General features: G+C 53.8%; 1 protein-coding gene across 2 annotated transcripts; it reads left to right on the top strand.

Annotated features, from left to right (window-relative positions):
• Window positions 1-872: 872 nt before the first annotated feature.
• On the top strand, window positions 873-17,659 carry LY6D (lymphocyte antigen 6 family member D). 2 transcript variants are annotated; one of them, XM_029063685.2, is made up of 3 exons: window positions 873-1,033; window positions 16,131-16,229; window positions 17,061-17,659. In XM_029063685.2, the coding sequence occupies exons 1-3, from the start codon at window positions 1,000-1,002 to the stop codon at window positions 17,282-17,284; spliced, it is 357 nt and encodes a 118-aa protein (XP_028919518.1). In that variant the 5' UTR covers window positions 873-999; the 3' UTR covers window positions 17,285-17,659. The 2 variants fall into 2 exon arrangements, with proteins under 2 accessions (XP_028919518.1, XP_028919517.1); XM_029063684.2 differs by lacking the exon at window positions 873-1,033 and adding an exon at window positions 12,031-12,446.
• Window positions 17,660-20,664: the final 3,005 nt, after the last annotated feature.

The following is a 20,664-nucleotide window of genomic DNA, read 5'->3' as shown; positions in this document are numbered from 1 at the left end:
GGGTAACCTGCAGTTCCCGGAGGGAGAATCCATTGCCCAACTGACCTCTGGGCTTCAAATGTGATCTTCCTCTGGGAAACTATGTGATCTAGTGGAAAGAGCATAGGACTGGGAGTCAGGAGACCTGGCTTCTGATACTGGCTCTGCCGCTTGCCTCTTAGGTGACCTTGGGCAAGTCAATCTATTTTTTTTTAAATGGTTTTTGTTAAGCGCTTATGTGCCACGCACTGTCCTATAAGGGCTGGGGTAGATATAAGGTGATCAGTAGGGCACAGTCCACGTCCCCCATGGGGCTCAGTCTCAAGCCCCATTTTATAGATGAAGGAATTGAGGCACAGAGAAGTGTGCCGATTTGTACATTCCAAGCGCTTAGTACAGTGCTCTGCACATAGTAAGCGCTCAATACATTCTAATGAATGAATGAATGAAGTGACTTGCCCAAGGCAACACCGTAGAGAGGCGGAGGAGCTGAGACTAGAACCCAGGTCCTTCTTACTCCCAGCCTCGTGCTCTGTTCACTAGGCCGCCCCATGTCTCCCTCGACCCATCTTTCATCGTCATCGCTGGTATTTATTGAGCGCTCACTGGGTGCAGAGCACTTCTCAGTTTCCTCCTCTTTAAAATGGGGATTAAATGCCCGTACTCCCTCCTGCTTGGACAATGAACCTTAAGTGGGACAGGGACTATCCCAGTACTCAGCACAGTGCCTGGCACGTAGTAAGCACTTACCGAGCACCATACCTCCCTCCCAATTACCCTTGGGCCTGCAGCCTTTAACATTCTGATCAGAGCAGGTGGACCGGTGATCGTGTTCCCAGCAATCCGCAGACCCTCAGTAGCCCTGCCCCTGCCCCACTAGCCACCGGGCAGCCATCTCGGGCTGCAGAGAGCCACGGTGGTGGGGCTGCCCACTCTTCTCCAACCCCGCAGTGGAGCCAGGGGCGAGGGTTTACTACCCTGAGGCAGGAGCGGAGGTGGGCCAGCTCCCCACCCCCTTCGATGAAGGAGGAGACTGTCTCCATCACCCCGGCAGGTGAGTTAGTGCGACAGGGGGATGGACGAGATGACCTCTCCAGGTGCCCGCTGCCAGGAAGGCAGCCTCTCTCCCCCGGTGGTGTCTCCCCCAGCCCATCTTCTGTCATCATCGATGGTATTTACCGAAGCCTCGCTGAGACTGGGATTTGTTAAGCGCTTATCAAGCACCGTTCTAAGCGCCGGGGTGCAGAGCATTGTACTAAGCGCTTGCGTGGCTCAGTGGAAAGAGCACGGGCTTGGGAGTCAGAGGTCATGGGTTCGAATCCCGGCTCTGCCACTTGGCAGCCGTGTGACTGTGGGCAAGTCACTTCACTTCTCTGTGCCTCAGTGACCTCATCTGTAAAATGGGGATTAACCGTGAGCCTCTGGTGGGGCAACCTGATGACCCTGTATCTACCCCAGCGCTTAGAACAGTGGTCTGCACATAGTAAGCGCTTAACGAATACCAACATTATTATTCTCTGTACCTCAATTACCTCATCTGTAAAATGGGGATTAAGACTGTGAGCCCCACGTGGGACAACCTGATTCCCTTGTTTCTACCCCAGCGCTTAGAACAGTGCTCTGCACATAGTAAGCGTTTAACAAATACCAACATTATTATTATTATTATTATTATTTCCAGGGGCAGGCAGGGCCGAGCTGAACTTCTCTTTGGTGGCTTTGGTCCTCGGCATTGGATCTGCCCAGGCACGCAGCGCCCCCTTCCGGCACGGGCGGGATTCTGCTTCTAATAATATTAGTAATAATAATTATTATTATTATCATGGTATTTGTTAAGCGCTTTCTAGGCGCCACAGTTCTAAGCGCTGGGATAGATACAGGTTAATCACGTTGTCCCACGTGGGGCTCACGGTCTTAATTCCCCTTTTACAGGTGAGGAGACTGAGGCACAGAGAAGCGAAGTGAGTCGCCCAAGGTCATCCAGCAGACAAGTGGTGGAGTGGGGATTAGAACCCAGGTCCTCTGACTCCCAGGCTGGGCCTCTTTCCACTAGGCTACGTCGCCTTCCCGTCTCTAAACCATTCTCCATCCACAGTGGAACTCTCTTGCCACGATTCTGCCCCATAATTCCACCGTCTTGTACAAAAGTCTCCTGGACAGAGTCTTGCCAAAGGCCTATGGAAGATGTAAACAGGCCTGGCCTTCTGCCCACACCCTCGCTGACCCCGCTGACCACCTCCAGCAGATGAGGAGCAGCATGGCTCAGTGAGAAGAGCATGGGCTTGGGAGTCAGAGGTCATGGGTTCGAATCCCAGCTCTGCCACTTGTCAGCTGTGTGACTGTGGACAAGTCACTTAACTTCTCTGTGCCTCAGTGGCCTCATCTGTAAAATGGGGATGAAGACTGTGAGCCTCACGGGGGACAACCGGATTACCCCGTATCTACCCCAGCGCTCAGAACAGTGCTCTGCACATAGTAAGCGCTTAAATACCAACATTATTATTATTATTATGAGGGTCCTCTCCACCACCAGCCGGTGCTTGTCTCAGGGCTGGCCGAGCCTATATTCAAGTCTGCCGTGTCAGGTTTAGGAGGTTTAGGAGTGAGATTTTCCGTCGGTCTGCTGCTCCCAGGCTCCCCCTGGAATTCCGTCAATTCCAGGATTCCCACACATTTCGTCTTCAGCCATGATGACCTCAGACACCTCTCCCTGCCCCACGAGGACACACATCAAGGCAAACGCTCACAGTCCCACACGACCTGGGACTTGGAAACGGCCACACCGACGTGGAGACGGAGACCTCGGGGTAGAGGCCGCACCCTCAGATTCCACACGGAGGCAGGGATGGTCCCGGATGCACAAGGACACACGGGCACTCGCCATGGAAGTGTAAACCGTGGGTCAGTTGAAGCGTCCAGGGTCGGAGGAGAGCGGCAAAAGGGGGGCAATGAGGAGAGGAGCAGAGGGAAGGGGCCCTGGGGGAGTTTCTGGATCTCCCTGGAGAGTGAGACAGAGACAGCGAGATGACAGAGAGGAAGAGAGGGAGAGACAGGGAGAATGAGGCTGGGAAATGGATCTAGAAACAAGGTCTAGATGCAGCCACTGCTCGAGGGTAGGACCCGGAAGCAGCGTCTCCCCTGCTAGGATTAGGGTTAGATGGGTTCACTGAGGCAGCTTCTTCACAGGTGAGTGTAGAGTTAGCATCTCCACAGCCGCAGAAGGGATGTGAAGGCAATCCCGAAGAGGCAGAGAGGAGTGGAGAGTTGAGTCAGTTATCTGGATCCTTCGGGTAACAGAACCCCACCCTCCTTCTGAGGGAACAGGGTTGTTTTTTCGGTCCAGTTGATACATAGTGTTTGCTTACACAGCCCAAATTTGCCGGAGGATTAGTTACCCTCCCTCCCTCGCTTGATTTTGCCCTCCCGGCGCTAGGCCGGCCTGCCGATCCCTCTCTCTGGCCGGGCCGGGACTGGCTGCCTCCTGCTCCCCGAGGCCCCGGGAGGAGGGAGAGACACCGGGCCCACTCAGGATAGGACGGGCGTGGAGCCCCAGGCAGGGAGCGAGCCAGCCAGGGAATGGGATTAGTGGAGCGGTTTGTGGGAATCCATCCATTATCTCTCCTCTCCACCCAGCAGTTGCCTCAGCCCACCCTCCCCGCGGGCTGCTGTGGCATTCCTTTTTTTAAAAAAAAAATGGCATCTGTTAAGCACTTACTGTGTGTCAAGCACTGTTCTAAGCACTGGGGTAGATACGAGTTTATCAGGTTGGACGCAGTCCCAGTCCCACGCGAGCCTTAGGGTCTAAGTAGGAGAGGGTAGGATTTAATCCTCATTTTACAGTTGAGGAAATTGAGGCACAGAGAAGTTAAGAGACCAGCCCAACATCACGCAGCAAGCAAGAGGCAGAGCTGGGATTAGAAACCGGGCTCGCTGACTCCCACGCCCATCAGAGAAGCGGCGCGGCTCAGTGGAGAGAGCCCGGGCTTAAGAGTCAGGGGTCATGGGTTCTAATCCCGGCTCTGCCACCTGTCAGCTGTGACTTTGGGCAAGTCACTTCACTTCTCGGTGCCTCAGTTCCCTCATCTGTAAAATGGGGATTAAGACCGTGAGCCTCATGTGGGAAAACCAGATTACCCTGTATCTACCCCAGCGCTTAGAACAGTGCTCGGCACATAGTAAGCGCTTAACAAATACCGATATTATCATCCTCTCTCCACTAGGCCATGTTAATTCAGTCTCCCCACCATCCCCCGACCCCTATTGCCTTCCTTACTTTCCTCACCAAACGCCCCTCTTCTCTTCTGATTGTAACTAATAATAATAATTGTGGTATTTGTTAAGTGCTTACTGTGAGCCAAGCACTGTTCTGAGCTCCGGGATACGTATAAATTAATGGGGTTGGACACAGTCCCTGTCCCACATGGGGCTCCCAGTCTTAATCCCCATTTTACAGATGAGGTAATTTTAGGCCCAGAGAAGTTAAGTGACTCCCCCGAGGTCACACAGCAGACACGTGCTAGAGCTCCTTCCCCCGCAGAGCCTCCCAATCGGGAAACGTACGATCGCTTTGGGAGAGAACACGGGTGTGTTATTGGATCACAAACGTGTCTGGTCGCTGCCTCTTCAGCTGGGATTTACGGGCCTCGGCTCGGAGGCCGGTTCCCCCTCTGCGCCCACCTGGTTGTGGACTGGAGTTCTGGGAGGCTTCCCCCTTCAGACTCCCGGGGTGCCTCCTCTGATGTAATAACAATAATAGTATTAATAATTTTGGTATTTGTTAAGCGCTTACTATGTGCCAGGCCACTAAGTGCTGGGACAGACACTATATTCCAATATAGCTTGCCCCTGCTTCCTCCCACGCCTCCCTATGAACGAGGGATGTTTCTCCCCTCCTCTCCCCCCGACACGCATATTCACACCCTTACTCTTTCCCGAAGCTTCCAGGAAATGCCAAGCCTGGGGGTGGAGAAGAAATGTGGAGACAAACTGATCAGGGGGCTCCTTCACGTCCAACCTACTCTGTCGTACTCTCCAAGCGTTTAGTTCAGCGCTCCACGCCTAATAGACTGTAAGCTCACTGAGTGCAGGGAGTTATGTCTACTAACTCTTTTGTATTCTCCCAAGTGCTTACTTAATACAGTGCTCCACACCTAGTAGATTGTAAGCTCCTTGAGGTTCTAGGACTTGGCTTTGACCAGGGCCAGGGCCAGTAGAGGCCCAGAACCAGGCTGGACGCTGGCAGCGGCCGCCACTGCGGAAAGCCGAATCAAAAGCTGCACTGCCCGCTCCTGCCTGGGCCTTCCGGTGCCGCTCCTAGGACCTCCGGGAAGCAATCAATCAACGGTATTTATTATTTATTCCTTCAATTGTATTTATTGAGTGCTATTATCAATAATAATAATGATAATGATGATGATGATAGTATCTGTTAAGCGCTTACTATGTTCCAACCACTGCACTAAGCACTGGGGTGGATGCAAGCTAATCGGGTTGGACACCGTCCCTGGCCCACGTAGGGCTCACAGTCTCAGTTCCCACTTTACAGATGAGGTAACTGAGGCACAGAGAAGTGAAGTGACTTGCCCCAAGGTCACACAGCAGGCAAGTGGCAGAGCCGGGATTAGAACCCAGGTCCTCCTGACTCAAAGGTCCCTGCTCTATCCACTACAGTATGCTGCTTCTCACCATGCTGCTTCTTACTGAGCACTTACTGTGTGCAGGGTGTTGTACTAAGCACTTCAGAAGAGCATTAATTCAGTCATATTTAATGAGCACTTACTGTGTGCAAAGCACTGTTCCAAGTGCTTGGGAGAGTACAAGAGAACAGTAAACAGACACATTTCCTACCCACAACGAAAAGTACGACGCCACAGAGTTGGTAGACACGTTCCCCGCCCACGACAAGTTTACAGTCTGGAGGGGGAGACAGACATTAATCTCAATAAATTTCACCTATGACCTTAAGTGCTGTGGGGCTGAAGGTGGAGTAAATACCAAGTGCCCAAAGGGTCACAGATCCAAGTGCACTGGCAATGCAGAAGGGAGAGGGAGTTGAGGAAAAGAGAGTTTATTCGAGGAAACCCTCTTGACAACTCTTCAGATTCCCTTAGCTCAGTACCAAGGCCTTCCGAAGAAGGTCCCAAGGGCTCTCAGAGAGCGGTGATATCTTAGGCTGAGCGGCACTGCGGCTAGGAAGGTGGTAACATCAGGTGGCAACATCACACTCTGCACCCAAAATGACTCATCTGAGGTGCCCACAGAGCAGAGAAACGTGTTCCCCAGAGAGGGAAACCTTTCCTGATTAAGCTTTCATCTCCCCACCCTAGACACCCCGTAATGCTTCATCATCCCCTCAAGCTCTCGGGCACTCAAATCCTCCTCAAAACACCCTTGTCCATATCTTTAAACTCCATCGCTTCCTCCTATATGTATTGTCCCGTCTCCTCTACTCGACTGAAATCTCCCTTAGTACAAGGATCATGTTTACAGACTCTACTGTACTCTCCCAAGGGCTTAGTACAGTGCTCTTTGCGGAGTAAGAGCTCGATAAATACGAGTGACTGATCAATAGGAAGATCAGGACATTTCTTATTGAGGAAGAGGCTCCTTCAGGGGACTTAGAAGACCGGACCTGCTGGCTCGTCTGCCGGGGATGTCGGCCCAATCAGGTGTTGGAAGCCTGGGGAAACTGAGGTCGATGGTGAGCCTCGAAGGGCGGGTAGGTGTGTAATAATAATAATAATGTTGGTATTTGTTAAGCGCTTACTATGTGCCTCAGCCCTCCCCCTTTCCCCTCCCTGCTGCACTTGTGCACATTTGTATCGATTATTACTCTATTGTATTAATGATGTGACAGGTGCCAGGAGCCAGGGGCTACACTGATTCATTCACTTTGGTAGGAACACCAAATGCTGAACCGGGGGATGCTTGGGTGCTGAAAGCCTGAGGTCGAAAGCATCACCCAAGCACTCAAACATTCCAAGGCTGGAGTGGTAATCAATCAGTCATTCAGTGGTATCTATTGAGCACTTACTGTGTGCAGAGCACTGTACAAAACACTTGGGAAAGCACAACACGGAGTTGGTAAACATTTTCCCTGCCCACGAGGAGATGAGAGTCTAGAGGATCGCAGGACTCTCGGCGGGTGACCCCGGGGGAAAATGGAGAATTTCAGCAGAGCGGAACTTTGTCTGAACGTTCTTAATTGTTTTCGTTCTGCGGATTTACAGAGGAGCTTCTGTGCACCGGGACTCGGTGCTGGCCGTCCGAGAACATGCTTCGGCAGACAGGCCGAAGCAACGTGTCCCCGCACCATCGAACGAGCCCAGGCACCCCACGAAAGTGAGCAAGGAATGATAAATACACAGATAAATAAGTGTAATCAAGGAACCTGGGGAATGCCAAGGGAGCTGCTGGAGTGACATCCCCCAGGAAGGGGTTATGATGGGGCCTGGGCATGACTTGGGCAAGTCCCTTCTTGATAATACTACTAATAATGACTGGAGTATTTGGCTTTTACTATGTGTGAAGCACTGTGCTTAGCGCTGGAGGAGATGCAGCCATCAGATCAGAGTCCCTGCCCCACATGGGGCTTACAGCTAAGGGGGAGGGCAAACAGGTGTTTAATCCCCATTTTACAGTTGGGAAACCGAGGCCCAGAACAGTTATGTGTCTTGCCCAAGGTCAACAGCAGGCTGGTGGAGGGCAGGAAGGAGGAGTCCCAGAGTGGGCCCTGTCGTGGGGCAGTGGAAGAGCTGGAATCCACACACTTCCAGGGAATGCTCCTCCCTACTCGGGGGGCCGGGACCTCTGTGCAGCTGGAAAACCAGGTTCTCATGGAGGCTCGGGTGGCGCCAGCTCCTGGGAGGGATTTGGCTCCACCTCACCAGCTCCTCCCTGCCCAGCATAGAGACCCACCGGGGCCCACAGTTTATCCCAGGTGGCTATCGATTGGGTGGGGCACCGTGGGCCCTGCCCAGGCCTGTTTGGGGAGAGGCTGGGATGGCTCACATTGGCGTCAGTTCAAGGAGTGGAGCATCTTGGGATGGGCAAAGTGTCTCTCCTCCCCCATCCTCCCTCCACCCTTCCTCCCCGACCTTTCCCCTTCTCCTCCTGGATCGCACCAGCTCAGCCTTCCCGACGCCAGTGCCGAAGCCGAGTTTGGACCGTGGTGATGATGAAGGTATCTTCACCCCTGACTGGTGGAGTTTGCCTAGTGTCCAGCTACTGGAAAGTGTTGATGCCCAGTTACGGGGTGAGGCTGGTGGCCAGTTAACTGCCAAACCCAATAACGACTTCTGACTAAGGTCCATCAAGATCCTCTATCCTCTGAGGGCACAGTAGGGCCCGCGTCCACTCCTCCCTCTGCCCCGTTTCTGCCATGTGCCTAAACTGCTGCCTCCACCGCCCATTCGATCCGCTCTCCCTTCCCTCTCTCCAAGGGGAAAACCCATCTCCCACAGGAAACCCTCCCAGATTTAGCACCGCTCCTGCTCGACCTAAAGCTCAGCGCGTTTCTTCAACTGGATGGCGACGTCGTCGTCACGGCTTCTCCAGCCAGTCTGGGAGGAGAAGCAGTCCCCCTCCCTGGCAGCCTCTCAGCCCGTCGAAACCGAGCCACCCGAGAGGGTTCGGCGGCTTCCCCCTCCTCCCCCGGGGAAGGCTTCAGGCCTAGGGAGTCACCGACAGGACGGAGCGAGAGCTCGTGAGCAAGGGAGACGTCAGCTCTGGGCTGTGGTGGGGAGAGACCTGGAAAAAGGGGAAGCGGTTGGGTGGATGGCTGGTCGGGCAGAGACGGGGGAAGGAATGACAGAGACAGAAGATGGTAAAGGTACTTCTTACCTCCCACACCGAAAAAATCCTACTCTGTCCCGCTCGTAATCAAGAGACTTCACTTGAGCGCTTACTGTGTGCAGAGCGCTTGGGAGTGTAGATACCGCAGAGTTGGTAGCTACTTTTCCTGCCCACCGGGAGCTTACAGTCTAGAGGGGATTAAACACTGACCGCGTCGGATCAGAGCGGATCTCTCAGAGTCCTCCACCCACATCCTCCTCGGTGACCGGTCCGGCCCCGCACCCTCCACATCCGCAGATGTCCCGAGGTCCAGTATCCCCCTTTCCAGGACTAGTGGCCAGCGGCTGCCCAGGGTTCGAGGGCACCGACTGACCAACTGTCCTGGAGGGTCATAGTGATAATTGTGGTATTCGTTAAGTGCTTGCTCTGTGTCAACAATTATGCCAGATATTATATTGTACTACATTATACACTACTGTCAGGTTGGACACAGTCGTTGTCCCACAGGAGACTTCCAGTCTAAGGGGGACAGAGAACAGGAATCAAATTCCCATGTTTACGGGTAAGGAAACTGAGGTTCAGAGAAGTGAATCAATCAATCATATTTATTGAGCATTTACCCTGTGCAGAGAACTGTGCTAAGAACTTGGGAGAATACACTCTAACAGAGTTTGTAGACATGTTCCCTGCTCACAGTGAGCTTGCAGTCTAGAGAGGGAGGGAGACATTATTATAAATGAATAAATTACGGATACGTACATCAAGTGAAGTGACTTGTCCAAGGTCACAGAACAGGCCAGTGTCAGAGTTGGGATCAGAAGCCCCGTCCTCGAATCCCAGGCCCGAGATCTTTCCACTAGCCTCCACTGCTGGGGTGGAAGTTCCCCCATCAATTTAATCAGACTTGGGGCCAGTAGCCACGGCTGGTTCAGGGGTCACAGGTCACAGTTGTTTAGGCCATTTTGCCCCGAGCTAAAGGAAGCAGTTTCCCCATTAGTAGCTTCTCCAGCTCATTGGAGGAGGGGGACGCTAGTTAATCGGGTACCAGGCATCAGCAGATCAGGTGGGGCATCCCGGACAAACCTAGGAAAAGCCGCAGGTGGCACGCCACACGGATACAGAGGTATGCTTGTGCACGCACACATCCACACAAGCGTGTGCATGTGGTCGGACGGCCAAGGAGATGCCCAGAATCCCCCCGAGGCTCAGGGCCACGTATAGATGGTCAAGGCCGAGGCCTGGACCTTCAGACGGAGCCCCAGCGAGAAAGCTCACACCCAGGGAAGCTGAGGAGCTGTGGTTCGTGGGCGGTAAGTTTGTAGTTGTCCTGGGAAAGGGTCGTGGACGTGGTGTCGGAGACACCAGCCGACGGCGTCGTCACGGACAACCAGACGTGTCCTTCCCACAGAGGAAGAGGGTTAGACTCGAGACGGCTCCTGATGACTTCAACTTCCTGTGGGGTTGGGGGGGGTGCCAGTGGGCAGGGAGCATTCTTCTCCTAGAAGGAGCAGTGGGGGTGGGAGGAGTGAAAGGGATGGAAAATCATCCCCACAAGAAAGTGACGGAATTGGGGTGTCGAAGCCAGAGAAGAGAAGGCTGAGGGTGACTGGTGAGAGTTCTCCAAGGAGCCCACCGGGGAATGGAGGTCAGGTAGCCTCATTCTGAGGCAGAGGTGGGCGAGTCCTGGTCCACTGCTCCAGGGGACTGACCGGGAACCAGTGGGTTCAAAGGGCAGCCCAGCCGGGTAGTCCCTGGGGCTGCACTCATGACCAGGGGGTGGACCAGAGGTTGGGCTGGCCACAGGTGACAGCCCTGCACCAGTGACAGGAAAGCGCTGCAAGGCCAAAGCCAGGGGCTACGGGGCTTGCCTGGGTGGACCAGGCCCTGGACGGTCCTGAACTAAAATAGTCCCCACACCCTGAATCAGTCCAACCAGGTCTGCCCAAAGGGAATTTGGATCTGGAAGACCAACAGGCCAGATAGCTGGAGGCCTGTTTGTATAGAATCTGGGGCCTGGCTCAGCACCCCGACCCTGACTCAGAGCCCAGGTTTTTCCCATGGTGGGGGGCGGGGGAGGCAGTGGAGACAAGTGCTCCCCTCACTCCTCCCAGCTGGAGATAGGCTAGAGGTGGACAGAGGAGGAGACAGATGGTAGACCCAGGCAGTGGGTCTGGAGAGCTGGTGTATGACAAGCTGGGGGAGTTGGCATGGCAAGACCTGGGAACTGCGGGTGATGGGCCTGGAGAGCTGACGTGTGGTGGGCCTGGGGAGCTGGTATATGGGACTGGCTCGGGGAGCTTGTGTGTAATTGGCCAGAAGAGCTGGCGGCTGTTGATCCCTGGAAAACTGGGGTGTGCCAGGCTCCAGGGACTGACATGTGGTAGGGTCCAGGGAGCTAGCGTGTAGCGGGGCCTGAGATGCTGCTGAGATGCTGAGGAGCTGGCACGGGCATGGCCGGAGGAGCTGGCATTCAGCGGCCACAAAGGGGAAATGGCTTAGGAGGGAATCTCCAGCTGGCCATCCAAACATCAACCCTGGGAAACCGCCCACTGGTGCCCCCAGCAGTGAAGCAGGGGAATCAAGCGGGGGCGCTGGGGACAGAGGAGGGGACAGGGCCCGGCTGGGCTTGGCACCGCTCTGGGGGTTTTCTATCCCTCCAGTCACGTGGCCACTCTTTTTCTACCGAACACTACAGTAGACACTAGGGTAGAAATGAGTTAATCAGGTTGGACACCGTTCCCATCCCACGTGGGGCTCACGGTCTAAGGGAGAAGGAGAATGGGAACTGAAACTTCATTTTACAGGTGAGGAAAATGAAGCACAGAGAGTTACGTGACTTATCTAAGGTCACACAGCAGGTAAGTGGCAGAACCGGGTTTAGATCTGACTCCTAGGCCCAAAACCTTTTTACTAGTGACTCTGCCGCTAGTCTGCTGTCAGACCTTGGGCAAGCCATTTAACTTCTCTCTGTTTCTCCATTCCTTCATCTGCAAAATGGGGATTCAGTAACTTTTCTCCCTCCCCCTAAGACTGTGAGCCCCATGTGGGACCTGTTCCTCATATCCACCCCGGCCCTTAGTACAGTGCGTGACACATAGTAAGTGTGTAAATGCCACAGCTGTTATTATGACTATTATTATTATTATGTCATGCCGCTGCACACATATACGCAGACGCACACTCAAGCACATACACACACACAGAGATCAATTTTTTTTCTCCCCCTTGTGCTTTGTTTCCTGGGAAGGCTGGATACCTCCCAGTTCCAGTGGTGACATAGTTGGAAAGAGAATTCTGGGTGGGCGGGGCTGACCTCTCTGGGCCTGGCACCCTGTCAGCCCATCTGGCCCGAAGATGGGCATCGGGCATGCCGCAGGAAACCTCTCCCGGGGCAGGGGAGCGGGTCAAAGATACACGGGGACGCCCAGTACACTGCTGGGGTGACTCAAAGGCCCGCCCAGTTGCCGATGAGCCTCAGGTTGGCCCTTCCCCCTTCCGAGGCAGCAGTTCCCCCTTCCCACCCCCACCCTCAGGGGTGGGGGCGGGTGCAGGGATGAGTGGGATATAAGGCAGCCCCGGGAATCCCTGCCGCCCTCAGCCAGACTGCTGGAATCCCGTGAAGATGAAGTCCCTTCTGGTTATACTTCTGGTGACTGTTGTGTGTGTAGAGCGAGGTATGAAGGGTGTGTACGGGGGCGGGGGGGGGGGGATCAGGCCTGGTCTAGAGGAGGGGCAGGGGCTCCAGATGAGCCCTGGGCATGGGCCCTGGCATGGGGTGGTGGGCTTTTGGGGGGATGGTGACGCGGGAGGTGCGAGACCGAGGATCCCCTCATCCCCAACTCCTCAGGTTAGGGAGAGGGAAGCGGGGTGGTGGGGAGAGCTCACTCCTAGCCCACGGCTGACAGACGGAGGATGGTCTCATCTGGGTTCAGAGGAGATTCCACGTTCTCCCCTCGTTACTACTCACCGAGGGGAAGTTCTTCCCGACATCAAACCAAATCCCTACTGCTGCAGTTGAAGCCCTCTCCCTTCTCTTGCTCTCAGTGGAGATGGGGGACCAGTCTTTCGGAGACTGAAAATGGCAGTCTTCCCCCCCACCCCCACGTTGCCCGGAACAACTTCAGGTTCCACCCGGGTGTGATTAGAAGCAGCTTGGCTTAGCGGAAAGAGCACGGGCTTGGAAGTCAGAGGTTGTGGGTTCTAATCCCGGCTCTGCCACTTGTCAGCTGGGTGGCTTTGGGCAAGTCACTTCACTTCTCTGTGCCTCAGTTACCTCATCTGTAAAATGGGGATTAAGACCCGGAGCCCCGCGTGGGACAACCTGATTACCTTGGATCTATCCCAGCGCTTAGAAGAGTTCTTGGAACATAGTAAGCGCTTAACAGATATCATCATCATCATTATTATTATTGTTGTTAGTCCCACCTCTGAGGCTCTAGGGCGGGAGTCCGGGGAGGGACCTCGGGAGTTGGGAACTGCCCACTTAGCTATCCCCGACTGGGGTCTGGAGGAAGGAGACTTATCCTTTTCAGATAAGAAGGGGAGGTTCCCCAGCCCTTCTTCCTCTAGGCAAAATCAGTGATGTGAGCGTTTGGGACTGTTCCCTTGGGCCAGACCACCATTCTCTGGGGCCCACTGGAACGGAGCATTGGCAAGGCCCATGCACAATTCCCGAGGACCACTCCCTTCCTCCCCTTCCAACTCCCTCTTGCTCTTCCCGCTACAACAGCCGGCCCGCTGCCCAAATCCCTTCTCCTAGAGAAGGGAGAGATGAAAACTGGAGCTCACCCACCCTGTTCCTTGCTCCCAGCTCTGAGGAAAAGCTGAGGGGTGGGAGAGGGAGGTTGGCGCTACGGATTAAAGGGGGATTCCAGTTATCCGCGCTCTCTCTTGCCCTTCTGAGAGCAGGTAATGGAGATTCGGTGCCTGATTTGGTCAGTAAAGGGGAAATGTCATCGGGTTGCATCCTTCTCCAAGCCCTCACTTCTCCGTCCTCCTTGCTTAGCTGATCCCCTGAGTCGGCCGTCTCTTGGACGCTGACTCTTTTAGGGATTCCTCGTGATCTGAGTTTTCCTGGGAATATGACCCAGCCCTGCCCCATCTCCCCACACCCCAAACCGCTGGGAGAATGCCCTAGCGGATCCCACTCCGACCCCACCCCTGGGCCCACAATCCACGAGCTGGACCCAGGAATGGCCGATTTCCCAGGCGTCTTCCCAGACCCCGATTCTACTAGGAGTAGGCTGGACCCTTGGGACTGGGTGGGTGGCCCCCGTCCAGGGTAAATTCCATCTGGAACCAAGGAACCTGGCCAGGGCTGGGTCAACTCTGTGGTTCCGGTGGGAACACCCAGCTGGCACCGTATGATTTTGATTCCAGAGTGTTTCCAGTCCTCCCACCTACCCCCCCTGCTCTTGTGCCTGGGCACCATGCCACCCCGCCTCCTCCATCCTCCTCCTCCTCCTCCTTACTCAATTCCTCCCCGTGCCCGAAGCTCCCAACCAGACCTCTGCCCCCCTGAATGAGGACTCACTTGGCCTGAAAGCTGCGCTTCACCTCGAGACCCATGGAGGCCATCCCTCAGGGAAAACAAATGGGAAATAGCATGGATAGAACACGGGCCTGGGAGTCAGAAGGGCCTGGGTTCTAATCCCGACTCTGACAGTTGTCTGCTGTTTGACTTCATCTCTCTGTGCCTCAATTACCTCATCTGTAAAATGGGGATTAAGACTGAGAACCCCATGTGGGTCGGGGACAGTAGCTACCCCAGCGCTTAGTACAGTGCTCGGCACATAGTAGGTGCTTAAGAAATACCATTAAAAACCAACAAACAAAAAACCCCCAAAGAAAAACCTGGCAGGAGTGAGACAGTGAATATCTTTCAACCCTTGGCAGCTGTGTGGTCTGGAGAGTTAGCGCAGACTCGAGAATCCTAAGAGCTAGATTCGAGTCTAGCCACTGGTTTGCTGTTTACCTTGGTCAGCCTCTTCGTATCCAGCAGCCTCTCTTGACCCAGGATGGAAATTAAGGAGGAAGGTCTGTTTAGCCCCATGAGGCAGTGTATCTGTTCCTTCTCTCGGTAGGTTCTTCCGAGCTCTCTGTTCGTACGTATCTCCTAACCCAGGAGATGCCAGCACTTCACCGCTTCCGTGCTGCGGACATGACCGTCCGGCCTTCTCTTTAATGAGTGTGGGGTGGGGTTGATCCAGCGGTTTGAGGTTAGATGTTTAGAACTTCCCGACGTGGTGGTGAGCTCTTGAATTTCTTGGGTTTATCTCCCTCTGGGGCTGCTTAGGAAAGGAGTTAGGGATGGGTTGGGTGTGGTCGGGGCCTGAAGGAAGGCAGTGGATGAGCTCGCTCTCCTGGGTCCCTTCCAGGAGGAGCAGAGATGAAGAAGAATGAAGGATGACTCAGACTGGAGCACTAGAGGGAAGTTGGTACAGGGGGCCGGTGGTGGGGAAGCAGCGTAGTCTAGTGGAAAGAGAACGGACTTGGGAGTCAGAGGACTTGGGTTCTACTACTTGTCCGGTGGGCGACCTCAGACACGTCACTCGACTTCTCTGTGCCTCTGTTCCCTCATCTGTCAAATGGGGATTAAGACTGTGAGCCTCCCGTGGGACGGGGACCGTGTCCAATCCCACTATCTTGTATCTACCCCAGTGCTTAGTACAGGGCCTGGCACATTTGTTTCCCTTAACAAATACCATGACTATTTCTATCATTACTATTCTCTCAGCCTTGGTTTCCTAATCTGTAAAATGGGATTTCATCACTCGTTCTCCCTCCTGTTTAGACTTCGGGACAGGGACCATATCTGATCTGACGGTATTGTTTCTACCCCATTGCTTAGTACGGGGCTTGATAGAGAGCAAGCGCTAAACAAATATTATCATTATCGTTGTCATCATCTTTGTTGTTATTACATAATAATGAAATGACACATTCCCTGCACTCAAGGAGCTCACGGCCTAAAAGGGGAGGAAAATAAAAATATTTACAACTCCACCGGTCAAAATAAAGGACCGAATACACATATAGGCGTGAGGGCTAAGGAGGGTATCGATTGATTCACGAGGGGTAGAGCTAGTTGACTGTAAAAGGATGATACAGCACAGGATGCTGGGCAATCAAATGGGGAGGCCTCATTAGAGAAGGCGGGATTGTAGGAGGATTTGAATGTGGGACCACTGAGGCCTGTCTGATGTGGGAAGGGAGGGAATTCTAAACTGGGGGAAGGTGAAGAGCGGGGAGAGGGGGTGGGGGAGATTCCACTCCCCGCATTGTCCCGACACAACGGGTCGGGGGGTGGTGGGGAGGGAGGGTTCCGTCTGACCCACCCCGTTCCTCTCTCTCCACAGCCCACGCCCTCAAGTGCTACGTCTGCGAGAACTCTTCCAACTGCAAGACAGAAAAAGTATGTTCACCCTCAGCCCGTTACTGTGAGACCGTCACCAGCTGTGAGTACCCGGAGGTGTTGGGGGGGGGGCGGTGGGGTGCTGCATCTGCTGGGGCTGGGCCCGGGAGGGAGACCCGGGGTGACCAGAGGCCTATAACTGGCCTGCCTGGTCCCTTTCTGAGGGACCCTGCGATTCTGGGAACTGATTAGAGCGAGAAGCCCTCTTGGGGACGGGGAACGTGCCCCGCCTGGTCCTCTTGTAAGTCCAGCACCTAGCACATCACTGTCCAAGAGACAGAAATGGCGCCCAGGCATCCCCTCTCTGGGCCCAAAGCAGAAGTCCCAAGGGGCATAACTACCCATCTTGGGGGCAGAAGAGCGGGGAGCCGGCGGGAGCCGGGGTCTCGTATTCCTGGCGCGACGGCTTAGTCTGTGTTGTCACTTTGGGAAAAATCATCACCTCTCTCCCCACCTCGTCTGGGAAGAATCAGAACCCGGATAACCCCGGGCAGGGTTGGGGGAAGAGTGTGAGGGTTTCCTGTGGCACCGCTGTTGTTCCTGAGATGGTGATGCCGTGATGCTGATGCAGTTATGGCACTTTCCCTCTGTGGAAGTCCATTGTATTGCGCTGTCCCAAGCGCTTAGTACAGTGATCCGCACACAAGTGCTCAAAAAATATGATAGATTGATTGGGGCTGGCAAGAGCAGGGAGTCGTGAGGTTCAGTGAGCCCCAGAGCTACAGAGGGGACGGCAACTTGACAAAGTAAGAAAATGTAGCCGCCGCAGGCTTCCCGCATCCCAGTGGGCAACCGTCTCTGCCCGTCGGTCCTTCGGGTCGGACCCCATGGCCTCTGATTCAGTGAGCTTCACATTGCTCTCCCTTCCCTCCAGACAACCCGCTGAACGGAAACCTCATCGTCAAGCGCTGCTCGGAGACCTGCTTCGGGAAGAACGAGACCCACCAGGGGACCATCACTCGTACCACCTGCTGCCACACGGACCTGTGCAACAGCAGGGTTGCCAACGGGGTGGTCCACGCAGCCGCCAGCCCCAGTGTCCTGGTCCTGGGCACCCTTCTCGGCCTGGTCTGCGTCCTCCTCAGGCCCGGCCTGTGACCGGCCAGGGCGTGACCGCCTCTCCCATTCCCCATGCCCTCGGCTCAGGTCTCCACTCCCCCAGGCCCGCCCCGTCTTCCTCTGACCGCTCAAACGGGAGGGGGTCCTGAGGAGTCTTCCCCTCCCAGTCCAGCCTCAGTCTGGCCTGGGGGCACCCCAGGGTGACATCAGTCCAGGACCCTGAGCCAACGTCCTCGCCCCGACCTGGGGTAGCCCCAAGAGGGTGGCGGGGAGGGGAGACAATCCCCCTTCCCCGCCACCTACCATTCCCCCCGGGTCACCAGAGGACACAGCCTCAGCCACCCTCAGGCCAGGGCCCGGGGGGAAGGGTTTTTCTACTTTGAAGCACACAGATAAATAAAATACGTCAAGGAAGCCTGGAGCGTCTGTGCGTGTTGTGTGTGGCCATTTCTCTGGGGCCTGTTGGTACACAGTGGAGGTGGGGTGGGGGTCTGGCCAGATCGGGAACTTTTCTACCTCCCCCGCCATCAGACCACCCTCAGTGGCTGTGGTGGTCTCGGCTACTGTCTCCCAGGTCAACGTGAGCGTTTTTATCCTCTTTCTTACTGTTACAGTCATGGTATTCCTATTTGCTAAATGTTGAATTAGATTTGAGATTATTAGATCTGACAATCTCTGCCCCATCCAGGGAAGACCGTCTACCGGAGGGATAAAAGGATTTCAGTAGGTGTCGTCTGGGGGAGGGAGGGGGAATGGTTCTCCAGTCACGCTGGTCTCTCAACTGGAGCGATATTCCCAGGTGGACTGAGATACACAAAAAAATACCCTCCTTAACACTAACACCTATAGGTGTATTCGGTTCTTTATTTTCACCGCTGAAGTTGTAAACATTTCTATTTTGTCTCCCCTGTTAGACTGTAAGCTCCTTGAACACAGGGAATGAGTCATTTCCTATTATGTAACATCATCGATACTGATAACAACAAGGAAGATGATAATAACAATAGTAATAATAATATTTGTTTAGCACTTGCTCTATACTAAGCAATGCGGTAGAAACAATACTATCAGATCAGACACGACCCCTGTCCCAAAGTCAGTGCTTGGCACATAGTAATCACTTGGCAAATATCATCATCATTATTATTATTATTATTATTATTATTATTATTACCCCAGCGCTTAGCACAGTGCTCAGCACGTAATAAGCGCTTAACAAATTCCATTATTATTATTATCCCAGTGCTTGGCACGTAGTAAGTGCTTAACAAATACCATTATTATTATTATTATTATTATTATTATTATAATCCCAGTGCTTAGAACAGTGTTTGGCACATAGTAAGTGCTTAACAAATACCATCATTATTATTATTATTATTGTTATAACCCCAGCGCTTAGAACAGTGCTTGGAACATAGCGCTTAACAAATACCATTATTATTATAACCCCAGTGCTTAGAACAGTGCGTGGTACTTAGTAAGCGCTTAACAAATACCATTATTAGTATTATTATTACCCCAGCGCTTAGAACAGTGCTTGGCATATAGTAAGCGCCTAACTGGTACATAGTAAGCGCTTAACAAACACCACCATTATTATTACTATTATTATAACCCCAGCGCTTAGAACAGTGCTTGGCACGTAGTAACCACTTAAATACCATCATTCTTCTTCTCCTTCTTCTTCTTCTCATTCTTAGTATTACCCCAACGCCTAGAACAGCGCTTGGCACATAGTAAGCGCTTAACAAATACCTTCATTCTTCTTATTATCATTCTATTACCCCAGCGCTTAGAAGAGTGGTTGGCACTCGGTACCCGCTTAACAAAGACCGTCATTCTTCTCATCATCCTTATTATTCCCCCAGCGCTTAGAAGAGTGCTTGGCACGTAATAACCGCTTAACGAAGAGCATCATTCTTCTTCTTCTCATGCTTACTATTACCCCAGCGCTCAGAACAGTGCAGGGCACGTAGTAAGTGCTTAACAAAGACTATCATTCTTCTTATCATTCTTATTACCCCAGCGCTTAGAAGAGTGCTGGGCACGTAGGAAGCGCTGAGCGAAGACCATCCTTATTATTATTATTTAGAGAAGCAGCGTGGCTCAGTGGAAAAAGCCCGGCCTTGGGAGTCAGAGGTCATGGGTTCGAATCCCGGCTCCGCCATTTGCCAGCTGTGTGAGTGTGGGTAAGTCACTCAACTTCTCTGTACCTCAGTGACCTCATCTGTAAAATGGGGATTAAGACTGGGAGCCTCATGTGGGGCAACCTGATTACCCTGTATCTCCCCCGGGGCTTAGAACAGTGATCTGCATCATTAATGCTTGGGAGTCTGAGGTCATGGGTTCGGATCCCGACTCTGCCACTTGCCAGCTGGGTGACCGTGGGCAAGTCACTTCACTTCTCTGTGCCTCAGTTACCTCGTCTGTAAAATGGGGATTAACTGGGAGCCTCACGTGAGAGAACCTAATTACCCTGTATCTCCCCCAGCGCTTAGAACAGTGCTCTGCACATAGTAAGCGCTCAATAAATAATAATGTTGGTATTTGTTAAGCGCTTACTATGTGCAGAGCACCGTACTAAGCGCTTGGAATGGACAATTGGGCAACAGAGACCATCCCCGCCCACTGACGGGCTGCACGTAGTAAGCGCTTAACAAATACCAACTTCATTGTTTGTTCACCTGGGCAGGGAATGAGATTCAGAGATCCCAACGGTATTATTATTAATTACGAAGGGATATGCCGGAAATTGCGACCACCCTGCCTGGATCTCTCCCCCCTGTGGCCCCCGGCCCTTTAAGATGACATCAGGGGGTGGAGGGAGGAGGAGGAGGAGGAGGCGGGGTCGGTTGCGGGGTTTCGGTGCGGGGCCGCTGGACCTGCCTGCTGGATAGAGACAGGTGAGTCCCGGCGATGGGGGTCCGGGCCCAAGGCCTAAGGAGCGGCTTCTCCGCGACCCCTTCCCCGGAGGGCGTTGCGGGCCAGGGGGCTGCGGGGCCGAGGTGGTGGGACCCTGGAGGCGTCCCTCCCTTCTCCCCTTCCTGGGGTCGGAAGCCCCGAGGGACCCGCAGGGGATGGACCCTCTCCCACGGGTCAAGGAGAAGCCTTCCCTCCCCTTCTCTTCCCTCCCCTCCTCTTCCCTTCCTTTCCCTCCTCTTCCCTTCCTTTCCCTCCTCTTCCCTTCCTTTCCCTCCTCTCCCCTTCCCTCCTCTCCCCTCCTCTCCTTTCTCCTTCCCTCCTCTCCTTTCTCCTTCCCTCCTCTCCTTTCTCCTTCCCTCCTTTCCTTCCTTTCCCTCCTCTCCCCTTCCCTCCTCTCCCTTCTCCTTCCCTCCTCTCCTTTCTCCTTCCCTCCTCTCCTTTCTCCTTCCCTCCTTTCCTTTCTCCTTCCCTCCCCTCCTGTCCCCTTCCCTCCT

Source organism: Ornithorhynchus anatinus, chromosome 4 (genome assembly GCF_004115215.2).
Source record: "Ornithorhynchus anatinus isolate Pmale09 chromosome 4, mOrnAna1.pri.v4, whole genome shotgun sequence".
Lineage (NCBI taxonomy): Eukaryota > Metazoa > Chordata > Mammalia > Monotremata > Ornithorhynchidae > Ornithorhynchus > Ornithorhynchus anatinus.
The sequence above is the reverse complement of the archived record's forward strand: the minus strand, read 5'-3'. Positions and strand labels throughout refer to the sequence as shown.